The sequence below is a fragment of the Dinoponera quadriceps genome, unplaced genomic scaffold (genome assembly GCF_001313825.1).
Source record: "Dinoponera quadriceps isolate SergipeBrazil2010 unplaced genomic scaffold, ASM131382v1 scaffold1658, whole genome shotgun sequence".
Lineage (NCBI taxonomy): Eukaryota > Metazoa > Arthropoda > Insecta > Hymenoptera > Formicidae > Dinoponera > Dinoponera quadriceps.
In genome coordinates, this window is record NW_014555920.1 from 1,206,882 (window position 1) to 1,219,068 (window position 12,187).

The window sequence follows — 12,187 nt, forward strand, 5'->3', positions numbered from 1 at the left end:
AAACTACCGATCCTAACGTCTTTTTCTCCCCCTCTGTCTCTCTTACGCTGTTTCTTACAATTGTTAATTTGTAATGCATGGGTAAAGATGTTGCGATACTACCGATATAATATTGATATAGAAATTTTTCTTTCAATAATTTATTTTTGTATCGATATTTTCTTTCGATATTTGTATCCATATCCAGTACTCCTTTGTTTCGATATCTTTTTTTTTTTATTTTTTGCTCAGCCGATCTTCAGGATATCGATATTCTCGATTAGACACCCGTTTCAATATTAGTATCGATACTTTCATAGCATCACAATATCCCTATACACGGGCACTATCGCCGATATTCGTAACGATACGAGCTATGGACGCCCCACGGAATACTTAAAACGTGTTTATTTGCTTTCTCATATTATATAATTGAATATTTAATGTAATTTGACGATATTGCGATATTTCACGTTTCAAATTATTAAAAGAGAGGGGAGGAGTAAGTGATGAAATCCGATAATCAAACCTGTTTCCGTATAAATATGCGAGCAAATTTTCGCTTTTACTTAAATTATTTTAGTTTAAAGATGCGATTACACGTTTATAAACGCTAATAATCTGGTCTCCGATTAAGTTCCCGCGATTAATGAAAATGAATTAGCGGCGCCAGGGGAATGCGCATTGTGCCGCAATTATTAGAAAGTATGGTCATTTGCGATACGTAGTATATAACCGTGTCGTTTGAAATCTTTATTTATACAATATGCATGAGGAGGTTTCCCTGCAGAGAAAATAATAAGCCATAACTTAATCATAAACTGTATCAAGGTTATACACATTAGTAGCTTTTTAGCCGAAGATATAACGAATAAAAGGAAACATAGTAGGAGCAACATGCGAGGCGAATAAAGGCGAGCTTGTGAAGGAAAATACAATTATAATTAATTATAACATCAACAGGTGTTATAATTAATTACTTATGTGGGAAATGAGACTTCACTATTCAAATATACGAGAGGTCTCGGAGTGCGATGAATCAAAGTAACAGATCAATGATAAATCATAGTCCGGCGAATATTATCGATATTCTGGCTGAGTCCTGAATCGAGAAGAGATCCGTCGGATAAACACAACATCAGAATTGGCCTGACGAAAATCATAATATTGTGAGTCGTGGCATAAAGTATTTACGAGATCGCGAGAATCTCACGGCTTAGGTCTCAGTTCACGTCCGCGATGTTACCGAATAAGGGTCTCGTCGTGTGTCTCCTTCTTCCGCTAATTCTCGCGAGCGACACGGAAGATCAGGATATCGAAAACATATCCGTGACATTGGATAAATTGTTCGACAGTGTCCGATCGTCTCGATGGCCGCGAAATGGCGAGCACACCGATTTGTCGTTAATTTGGCAGAAGTATGAATTCGGCAGCGGAGCCGGAAATCGAGAAGGTGATTAGCGCGCTAAGTACTTCTCATTAACCTGACATTAATAACCATAAGTGAAATCCGTTGGGTAAAATCTGATTTTTGAACGGAACAGCGTGTTCGTTCGAGTATAATATATCAGGCAACGATCGCGGTCGATGTGCAGGGTGTTCTAGAATCAATGAGTGTTCCTTCCGCCGCATTTTTTTATGAGACGATGTTTCCTCAATAATTTCCTTCACCTTCCTTAATTTTATTGTATACCTTCGTGACTAAGCTTCAAATTAAAGTTGCCCGCTCTCCGCCGTTACATCTCTCCTGAAACGAAGGTTTTCTCTCAGTTCGCGAAGGAACAGACGCATTTCCCTCTCACTTTTAATCTATACCGGACGTGAAATCAATTCCGAATTAACCGAAGGCTTACGACGATGGAAAGAACATCGGTGGTTTTGGAACACGTTACCTGAAAAGTATGTCGACCGTTTTACTCTTGCGATTCTTTTTTCCGTCCGCTACGCGGCTGACAAGTTGTAAAACTGGTAACCGACTTCACGTCTTTTGTATATATACGTACATCTAATCGTAGTTTATAAGTGTATCACTTTTGTACAGAGAATGTAGAGTACACATGTTTATCTCCCCCCCCCCCCCNTTTTTCCCCCCCCCCCCCCCCATTATGCAAATAAATCTTTAATCGATCCAATCTCTGAAAGAGTGTTTCCGTTTTTGCAGAGGTGGTGGTAGCGAACATTTCGTCGCACCGATACGCCGATATCCCTGAGAAGTACGATTGGCAATTCTTGCGATCGAAAAACGCTTATTTTATTCGTGCCGAGGGCCCGACGTTGATTATCTACGAAATCAATTTGGACGATTCGCCCGACGTCGAACGTAGCGCAAACGTGACGACGGAGGGACGCATATTGCTGTTCAAAGTTTTCGATTTGAACGCCGAGGAGACGGAACGTGAGGATCGGGCGGACGATTTGATGGCGGTGTTATTCGTCGAGTCCGAGCACGGCTACTTCCTGCACTGGTATCGAATCTCTGAGAACACGACTCGGTTTTATTCGAGACTAGCCGTGCAGTGCGAATTCCAAGATATGGAAATCGTGCGGGGGGCAAATCAGAACGAATTACTGTTGCTCAAGAATAACGTCACGTGTCCCGAACAGTCGTTGATCGATGTTTATGGCTTCAACTGTGATCACAGCAATCACCGCATCGATATATGGTAATTACGTTCGCATGTGCGCCGCTCGATTTCGCTCGTTGTCGCAACGACGTCTGGCGCACAGCTATAATCCGCGAGAAGGAAAAGTTTTTTTTTTTTTCAATCGAACGATAATTAAACGCGAAACCTCGTAGTACGTTAGACGCTTCGGTGGAGGGACTTCGGACTGAGGGAGATTCGAAGCTATTTCTTCAGTCGCAATTCCACGTACGGATATTTGACGCGTATCGGCGTGAGCTTACGCGGAGAAAAAAGGAATTGGCCGTCCCGATAATACAATAATAATACAACTGAAACTTAATTACCAGACCTAGCTTTCAGCTGTGAGAGCTAAAAATTAGACAACGGGGACGAAAAAATTAACTAAATTAACTAAGTTTCAATTGAATGATATGGACCGTTAATTCTTACCTGTGAGAGCTAATTCTTTTTTTCCGTGAGGTAATATCGCGCAAATGCATACCGTTTCCGGTATATTATGTCGCGCAGGTTTTGCCGGCGGTTATTCGTTTCCAAGACGTCCGACATCGAAGTCTGTTCGATTTACGGCAGCACTGTGTTGGCCTTTCAAGCGAACGCCAGTGTTGTCTTGTACGCATCGCGAAACGAAGATACACACTGCAAATACGAGGAGTCCGCAGTCCTCGATTCGCACGAGCTCGCGAATTTCGTGTGCTTCGAGAGCGGTTACATCGAGTACTTGGCTACCGCCGGGAGGGAAGTGCATCTGTTCCGCTTCTTCGAGAATGATTTTCAAGACAACGCCGAGACGGATCAGTTCTACAACGGTAAGATAACGAAAACGAGAATCGTGGAGAGGAAAGAGTCGGAAGAGTGTTCGTAAACTTTTCGTTTCGCAGAGACCACCAGAGTTTCATGGGTCACGGCAGTGCCGTTGAACACGTATCGCGACGAGTCACTGTTGCTGGTGCAATTTGAAAATTCGACGGTGATCGCGCTGGCCTGGCAGGGATCGAATTTCAAGGAAGTGCCGTTGCCGAACAGACTCATGAATGGCTTCGATCTGTCGAAAGCCGTCGTCGTCCCGGAAGTCGGATTCATGCATGGAAACACGCTCGTACGACTGGACGTGATCCTGACGGAATTGGCGTATCCCATGCACATCGAGACGGAGAGCATGCTGAAGATGCGAGTCTTGTTGGAGGTGCGTTCATGTCATTCGTTTATTGATTTATTTAGTTACTTATTTATTCACTCAACGGAAACGGAGTCTCTTCGGTGTACGAATTTAAAGACGGTGGGAATTATGCAGATTTAGTTCCGACAAATAGATCGAATTGCGTATAAAAGAAAGAAAACAAAAATTGTTCCACCGTGAATAATACATATTAAACGCGACAATTGATAAGATATTATTTTACACTTTTATAAATCACTGTATTACATATATAAATAATTTTGCCACACAATTTATTTATAATTTGCGCATTTAATACATCGCATCAGAATAAATTTATTTTCACGATTTTTCCCGACAAATTTCGTATGACGTGCTTTGTTTTAAGACACACGGGATGTTTTCAGGAAGTGTTTCGCAAGCAGGAAGTTGACTTCAACGAGACCGAGACACGAGTGAATCAAAGTTACCTCAAGAATCCCGTGACAGGATTTTGGAACCTTTCGAGAGCGGACATCACGAACGTTACGATCGGGAAAGACGTGAATTACGGCGCGATCAAAGTCGGCGTGATGGATTTACAAATAGAAGATATATCGACGAACGTGACAGCGAGTCTGAAGAAACTCGAGGAACTTGAAGCGAGGCTTGCTCGAGTCTTGCCGAATTTGGAAGAAATGGCTGACGTCTTTACGATGAAGATCGAGTTACCGTCAGATGTTGAAATAGACGGGGATTTTCTAGTGAACGGCACTTTGAACGCGACAAATGTGAACGCCGTTTTTGTGAATAACGCGTTCACCTCCGCGGCCGCGGCAAATCGCTTTGTCAATTTCATCCATGGCCGAAAGTCTTTTCCTTCTATTGACACCGACAACTTGACGGTCGTCACGTTGAACGGCATTCCGCTGGAAGAATACGTTTTCGACACTTCGATCGAAAGTTACGACCATGTGGATTTTTCCAGGTCAAAGCGGTTAGAGATTAATGGACACTTGAACTTTTCCAAGATAAACGACATCGATTGGGAGATACTGATGCAGAATGTAATATGGAAGGACAAGACGAGCAACATCCCCGGAGACACGATCATGAAAGGAGTAAGACGACGTGATTATCCCCTTGTAGAAAGTGTTGAACAAGTCGCGGTATATCCCTCTGAGAATAATTTCTCGCATGAGAGCTAGTAGAAAATACAAAATAATGATCCCCTTGTGTGATTTTTCTGGATAAAACGACTCTTCGTATAAACGCTTCGTATAAACGATTCCTCGTACAAACGCTACACGTACTTGTATTCAGACGCGATCGGTTAAAGAAAATTTACTCCTCGTTAAAGAAAATACACTCATCGTTTATTTTCTTGCGAGAGACCATTCGTTACTTTGTGCCGCAATTGATCAAACATTCCCCGGGTGGAAATTTAAAACAGGGACTGGAAAGACTCTATATAATTTTTCCTCACTTGAATTTAGGCTTTGTAAAGACAAGCCTACTTGGGCCCTATACAGAAATGTAACGTTCCTACAAATTAGGGCCAGGTTTGTAAATTTAATCAGACCTTATTTTGATACGTCTAACTAGACCATATCTAGACCCAACGGAAACAGGTATATTTTTGGGTATAGGGATTTAGGGCCACTACAAAATTGGGACTTGCCCCGATTCATTTCTATCCTGACCTGCGTACCAGTATCGCGTTCTTGTAATTTCCCTGTGTAGCAAGATACGATTTCTTTTTCAGACGATTATTGTCGATGTTGGTGCTGTCAAGTACCTGAATGATCTGCGCTACCCACAGGATTACGTTCTAACTAGAGGCAAGTACTTGCCAACAGTCAACGTTACGGGTGAAAAATATTTTTCTAATCTATCCGTGCAACATTTCGTAAATGTCAGCACGATAAATGAAATAGACATCGACGACTTCATCATTCTCAGCAGACACGAGGTTCTCGATCGAGAAATTACCTTCGAGAATCTGCAGATCGATGGAGTTCTTCAGGTACGATTTCGACACTTCGCACTTCGCGATCGAGATAAACGTTACATCGTGATTTCAGATCGATGGAAACCTAACGGGTATTAATGTGACCAAACTCGAGGATTCGCTCAACGAGACCAACACACTCAACACACACGTCATTTTCGAGGACCTGACCGTCGTGGGAGACATCGTGCTTGAAGGTTCGATCGACGCTAAAAGGTGGCGGGACTTTAACGATCTTTTGCTGGCGACTCAGAATAACACGATGATTACGGGACATAAGAAATATTTGAATGGCGTCACTATAAAGTCCACGATCTCAGTCGAAAGAATCAACGGTCGATCGACTGCCGAAATCGTGAATCTCGACACTGTTCAACATTTCCCCTGTGAGTAGTCAAATAACAAATTATTCAATTGCGAATCACCAGATCGAGAGAATATCCTCCCTCTCCCTCCGGCCTACAATGAATCGCGTTATATTTTGCTGGAAAATTTGATTTTAAGAAAATTGCACTCTTTGTCCGTTTCAGATTTGAAGAGGATATCGGCGAATGTCACGTTCGGCAATGTGAAACTCGACGTCGTGAACAAGTTGGAAAAATACATAATGAGCGAGCAAAATAAATATTCGGGCTGCATGAAGAAGATAATCTTTTTCAAGAAAACGCCTGTCATCGACGAGATCTCCTTCGAGACCATAGGGCACAATATCACGAAAGAGGCTTTCCTCGCTCATTTGAACGAAACCTTCCGGAAGGTGTACTTCGAGAATTTGACACTCTCGACGTTAAATGCCGACGAAATCACGCCGAGCACCATCAATGGGATTTGGAATTACACCGATTTATTGAAGCATATGTTAACAACTTCCACGCGACAGAATCTGACGGGCTCTTTGACGGTCGAGAACCTGGAAATCGGTGTATTGGACGCGGAGCTCGTCAACGGCATGCCGATGAGCGACTTGAATCGATCGCTGACGCGCGCAGAATCCCTTTACGACGACGTCTTCGACGGAGATGCGATGTTACAGTTCCTGCAAGTGACAGGAATATTAACGGCGTCTTCGATCAACAAGCGTGAACCTTCCGATATTTACAACGAACACAACATGAAATCCGTAATTTTCCAGAAAGACGTAACGATCGAGAATTTGAAGGTGTCGGACTTCGTGAACGGTCGAAATTTGTCCGAATTCGTCGACGATGTTGTATGGAAAACCGACAGGGATGTCTTGTTCACCGGCAAGAAAACGTTTGGGAACGTCACGAGCGAATATTTGCACGCACGATTCATAAACGGGCATTTCGGGGGCGACATCTTGGATCCCGACAGAGAGCAAGTGCTGAGGGGACCGGTTGTTGTAAACGGTAGCGTATGCAAAAATCTTTCAAGAGTGTTACGTTTTAAATGTTATTATTTTAAATGTTATATTCAGTAATATATATCAAACTCAAACAACTAAATCTTGGTTCTTAGAAATATATACTTGCTTTATCTAATTATTTCGTAAGCTTTATCAAATTATTTCGTAAGCACCAGACGTTTGGCACGCATTATTTAACCCATATATTTAATAGCAGTTACCAAATCCTTCTTTTAATGTATATTTAATTAAAACATTATTTTAACAATTATTACTATAATTAAAATCTTATGTCTTGATATAATGAGAATGTTTAATTTAATTTCTTGACCTCCCCTTTTGCCTTTAATTTTACACGATTCCTGATAGTATATTAATAAAAATTGATCTTCTTAGGTTCGATCACCGTCCTGAAAAATTTCAACATTACCGGCAAGATCGGAAGCGAGATGTATCTATACAATTTTACAGACAGATTTAAACCACTCGGCAATAACTCTTACGCTCTTCGTGGTAACTTCCGATTCACCGAGAACGTCTCCATCGCGAGACTGGACGTGAGTGGACCGATTCAAGGATCGATGTTCGATAATTTCCTGCAAAAGACAGTTGCTAAAAACGAATCGAACATTACAATATTTGGAAATAAATTATTCAGAAACAAGGTCATATTCGATGACAAATTTATCATTGTCGACAAATTGGACAACATAGAATTGCGTAACTTTCACGAGAAAGCTGTTTACATCGATAAACCCTTCTCTATCAGCTCCAAAATCGTGTTCAAAGAAGACATTCACGTACAGAAAAACCTTTTAGTAAAAGAGAGATTACAAACAAGTACCATCATGGGAGTCGATATGAAGGATCTATGGGAGAACGCTATCCTTCTTGATTCATCCACATATTTTGGAGGTAATTACTTTTATATAGGTTAGGCAATAACTTACCACCTTGATTATCTTCGAAGAATATAAAGGTAGGAGACAAATTTATTTTTCCATTTAACAGGAATTGTGCATTGATGTCACTGTTCCATCGCATCAAACACCTTGCGTAAATGTAAACTTTTTTCATCTTCATCTGGTTGTTAACCGAATCTTTTTATTTTTCGAAGATAATCGAGATGGTAATATTTATTACCTTACTTTGTACATTGAGGAAAATGTAATTGCACTAAAGAAGCGCACATTTATATTCACTGTATTTTCGTCGAACCGAATTATTTCTATGCTTTCTTAAAAGATCGCAACGAGTATTTACGTTCGCCTGAATAGTTAAATATGATCGCACAATTGCGGATCATGATCAATCGTTCGCATGTTTCGCATAGCTGATTTGCAAAATCTCGCTTGAACATCCGATTTTACGACTACCGACTGCTCCGCGATATAACTATCGGTTGTAAACGACGTGTCGCAATTATAATGGTACGTCGTTTGTGACCGATAATCATATGCCACTCGAGGAACATGTTTCATTGCGGTTAGTAAACCGGGCATCCACGTAACGTTAGCGTTCGCGTGATAGCGCACAGGACGTCAACTATTACACCGTACGATTTCGCCGCTTAATGGAGGACATGTATTTTTTTGTATTTCAGAGCGGATGACACTCGACAATGTGACTTTCCAAGCGAGCGTAAAAGTCGTACAGGTCAATGACTTGAAAATGGACGAGGTGATTCCGTTGCATACGGACCAGATCATCGTAGATGAAATCCTTCGGGGTACCAATGTCACTTATAAAAACATCGAATTGCACAAACAAGTGAACTACCACACTCTGGCTAAGATCTACGCGGATACTTTCACGGTGCGATAAATGTCGACCTATATATAATATGGAATAATGTCGTTTTTTATCATGAGATACACTTAACTTACACTTAACTTAAATATCGAAAGTATGAAACTTTGAAAATGTTTGAATAAACTAACGTAGACGTATGTGTCCAGACTTAGATTAGAATTTTTTTTTATGAATATTCTATTCTTTATTTTATAAAATTTATATTGTGTTAGGCATTATGAGAAAAAATGATAGAAAGAGAGAGAGAGAGAGAGCTTATTTTTTTAATGTTTCATAATTTGTATTAATTATTATTATGCAAAAAATTTTTTTTTATTATTGATGGTTAATTTTATTTGTAGATACGCGACGAGCAGAATGTTATGGGAACAATCACAATTGAAGGAAACGTTTATGCATATAGTGACTTCAACGCTCATTTAATAAACGGTTTTTATACCAAGCAAATCATTTCTACAAACACCAACGAGACTATAGTGGGTAAGGAGCTGAAACAAATTATACAGAATAAGTCGCGAGCGATGTTAAAAAATGTACCGGTGCGTCAAATTAAGAAAAAAATCTTACTAAGCACGGCATTATAATTTGTATTTCTCTAACGTTTCAGAAATTTAGAGTTGACATTTTTAACAACGACGATACGAATATAATTAACGCGATTTTTTATTTCTGATACTTTTTTAGGAAATTTTAAGTTCGAAGATCCGGTGATCCTCAGTAAGAATCTAACGATTTTGGGTCTTCTAAACGGGATAGACCCAATTAACTGGCAAAAAACAGCAGTAATGAAAACAGGCGAGGCGAAACAGACTATATTCGCGAAGTGGAGGGTTCACGGAAACGTGACCTTCGAGGAGAATGTTAACGGAAATGATCTTTTGAATGGAGTTAATATCACGGAAGTGTCAGTGATCTCGGCGAAAGAGCACGTCGAATTAGATCCCATTGTCCAGAAAACAAACGTAAGGAAAAACTATTCTCCGAAAACATATCATGGAAATTCATGTTCCACGAAATTCCAGTTTCGTGTTTTCACGAAAGTGATTAACACGACGAGGAAATATATTATTCATTTCTCTTAATCAGTAATATTCCCTTTGACAAAACTGTCTCATATTTTTGAAAAGAAATGCCTACTAAGACATAATTCTATCTTTCGCAGGAGACGTTTCTAAATAAAATGTGTGAGAATTTAAATACGCTCAAATGTGCTTCCGCAAATCAGATATATAAATTCGATACGTTCGATTATGTGAAAATACGGGAGTTCGAGGGGGACGTTCACGATATTCACCATATCGATTTGGATAATTTGGCATATTTGTTGGTAAATCACGGCGATTGCAGTGTGACGCTTCTACAATATATGTCCACCGATTTCGTAGAGGTCGACAAAATGTCTGATGTCGGATTGATCGATCGATTGACCTTTTATCAATTGAATCGCACAATATACATACTCACCATCGCGAAACGTTCCTGTGGTGGAAGCCTTAACAACATATGGAAATTAGAAGACAACAGGCTGACGGTTAGTTTATTGCGGTATTTCAAAATTACAAGCGTGACGTACGCTTAATTTTTTTAAGCGATTTAATCTATCTTTCCAAGTACGAGCATAAAAGAGCTCTTTAGCCTTTTTTCAATCATATTCGAAGATCTTAATGTTTTTTTTTGCCGTTCTTTCTTTCGCAGAACGTGTTGGAACTCGGTAACGCCACCAATTTGATGAGGGCACACCAAGATATGTTTGTAGCGATGATTCATGATGATGACCCAGCAACAATGATGGAATCGAACCTGCAGTCGAGAATATTAAAAGCTCTAACTTCTTACGAGGAGGAGAGATTAAGCTCGACTTTACATAATGATTCGATTACGCTGGTCAATCAGACTTTCATCCACGAACTGCACAGTAGATCTACGACCGGTATGCCTCTGAGCGACTGTCTCAATTGTAGCACTCTATTGAGCTTCAGAGTTGGTATTTACAAACAAGAAGAATACATTTACTACAATGAGGAAATGAGTCAGAATCATATTTCCGTAAGTTAAGAGCGTTTGTTTGTACGCGTTATATTATGTACTTCATTTTACGACACTTATCGTTTATCACGCGAAAATAACATGGCGAGGAAAAGTTTTATTTTCGCACACGTGCGATGCTTATATCATTCCGTCAGGATTTGATATGTCAATTCAATCGATTGTTTCATCAAGTTTTGGAGGAATGACGCATCGCAAACGAGGATCTTGCAGATTATAAAGGCGCATCGGCCGAAATCCTTTTTGATTCTGAATTTCGACGGGTTCGTTGAGACGCTGCTGATTTTCATCGAGAATAATGAGGCTATCCAGATCTACGAATATCGAGGTAAAAATTTGCATGTCGATGTAAAAAAAAAAAAAAAAAAAGAAGAATAAAATGGTCAATATTTTGTATAAATAATAATTTTTGTATAATATCTCTATATTAATTTTTGATATCACAGTGGTTTTTCATTAAAATCTTATATATATTTTAGAAGAAATGAAAAGTAGAAGTTAAAAATAAGAAGAATAATAACTAAAAGTAGAAGTTAAAAATTAACCTCAAGTAATACATATAAAAAGTGTCATCTTTAGTTGCGAACCTTTCAACTCCCGAACGGTTCATCGTTTTCTAATTGCGCTAATAATTAAGTCATGTTAAGTCTATATATAGTGCAAGTTTTAATAAATTCTTGAAAAATTCAGTTTATGTTACAACTACCTTAAAGAGAAAATTGATATATACTATAATTCGTATGATTGAATTATATTTCACGAAATCTGTTGCAAGGTATCGAAGGCTTCGTGTATAGGAATTCGATCAAAATGAAGGTCAATCGACTGTATACGTTTAAAATGAGGAAATACACGCATATGGAGAAAAGACACTACCTGGCTGCGGTAAACGGGAATCGATTAACGATCTTGGAAGCGAAGATGCACGGCGAGAAATTGGATTTGACAACTATAACTTCCGCGGACTCCTGTTTGATGGACGCGTGTCCGATACGTTAAAAGGTGCGAGTGAGTGGGTACATAATGTGCGCGCTACTTTCGATATTAATTAGTGCCGTGAAAAAACGGTATTCAATGTAATAGCGTATTTGACGCATTACGTTGGAGATCAAACCGCTGTGATAAATCGCAAATAATTTTAATATGTTCGATTGCACGTAACTACATCGAAATATTCTGTAATTATTGTAAAT

General features: G+C 39.6%; 1 protein-coding gene across 1 annotated transcript; it reads left to right on the plus strand.

The window, feature by feature from the left end:
* The first annotated feature begins 1,215 nt into the window (after positions 1–1,215).
* Positions 1,216–12,187, plus strand: LOC106745761. Its single transcript, XM_014621652.1, has 16 exons — positions 1,216–1,432; positions 2,141–2,642; positions 3,132–3,430; positions 3,503–3,807; positions 4,188–4,880; positions 5,525–5,785; positions 5,844–6,156; positions 6,301–7,140; positions 7,533–8,051; positions 8,740–8,951; positions 9,290–9,428; positions 9,633–9,910; positions 10,111–10,479; positions 10,644–10,994; positions 11,169–11,322; positions 11,770–12,187. Exons 1-16 carry the CDS (start codon positions 1,219–1,221, stop codon positions 11,991–11,993), a joined length of 5,673 nt encoding a protein of 1,890 aa, XP_014477138.1. The 5' UTR covers positions 1,216–1,218; the 3' UTR covers positions 11,994–12,187.

Excerpts from the sequence above, each read along its gene's own strand:
- LOC106745761 (XM_014621652.1), top strand. The coding sequence starts at position 1,219 with ATGTTACCGAATAAGGGTCTCGTCGTGTGTCTCCTTCTTCCGCTAATT. Across the intron at positions 3,808-4,187 it reads AGATGCGAGTCTTGTTGGAG|GAAGTGTTTCGCAAGCAGGA; the intron begins GTGCGTTCATGT and ends GGATGTTTTCAG. Across the intron at positions 11,323-11,769 it reads CCAGATCTACGAATATCGAG|GTATCGAAGGCTTCGTGTAT; the intron begins GTAAAAATTTGC and ends ATCTGTTGCAAG.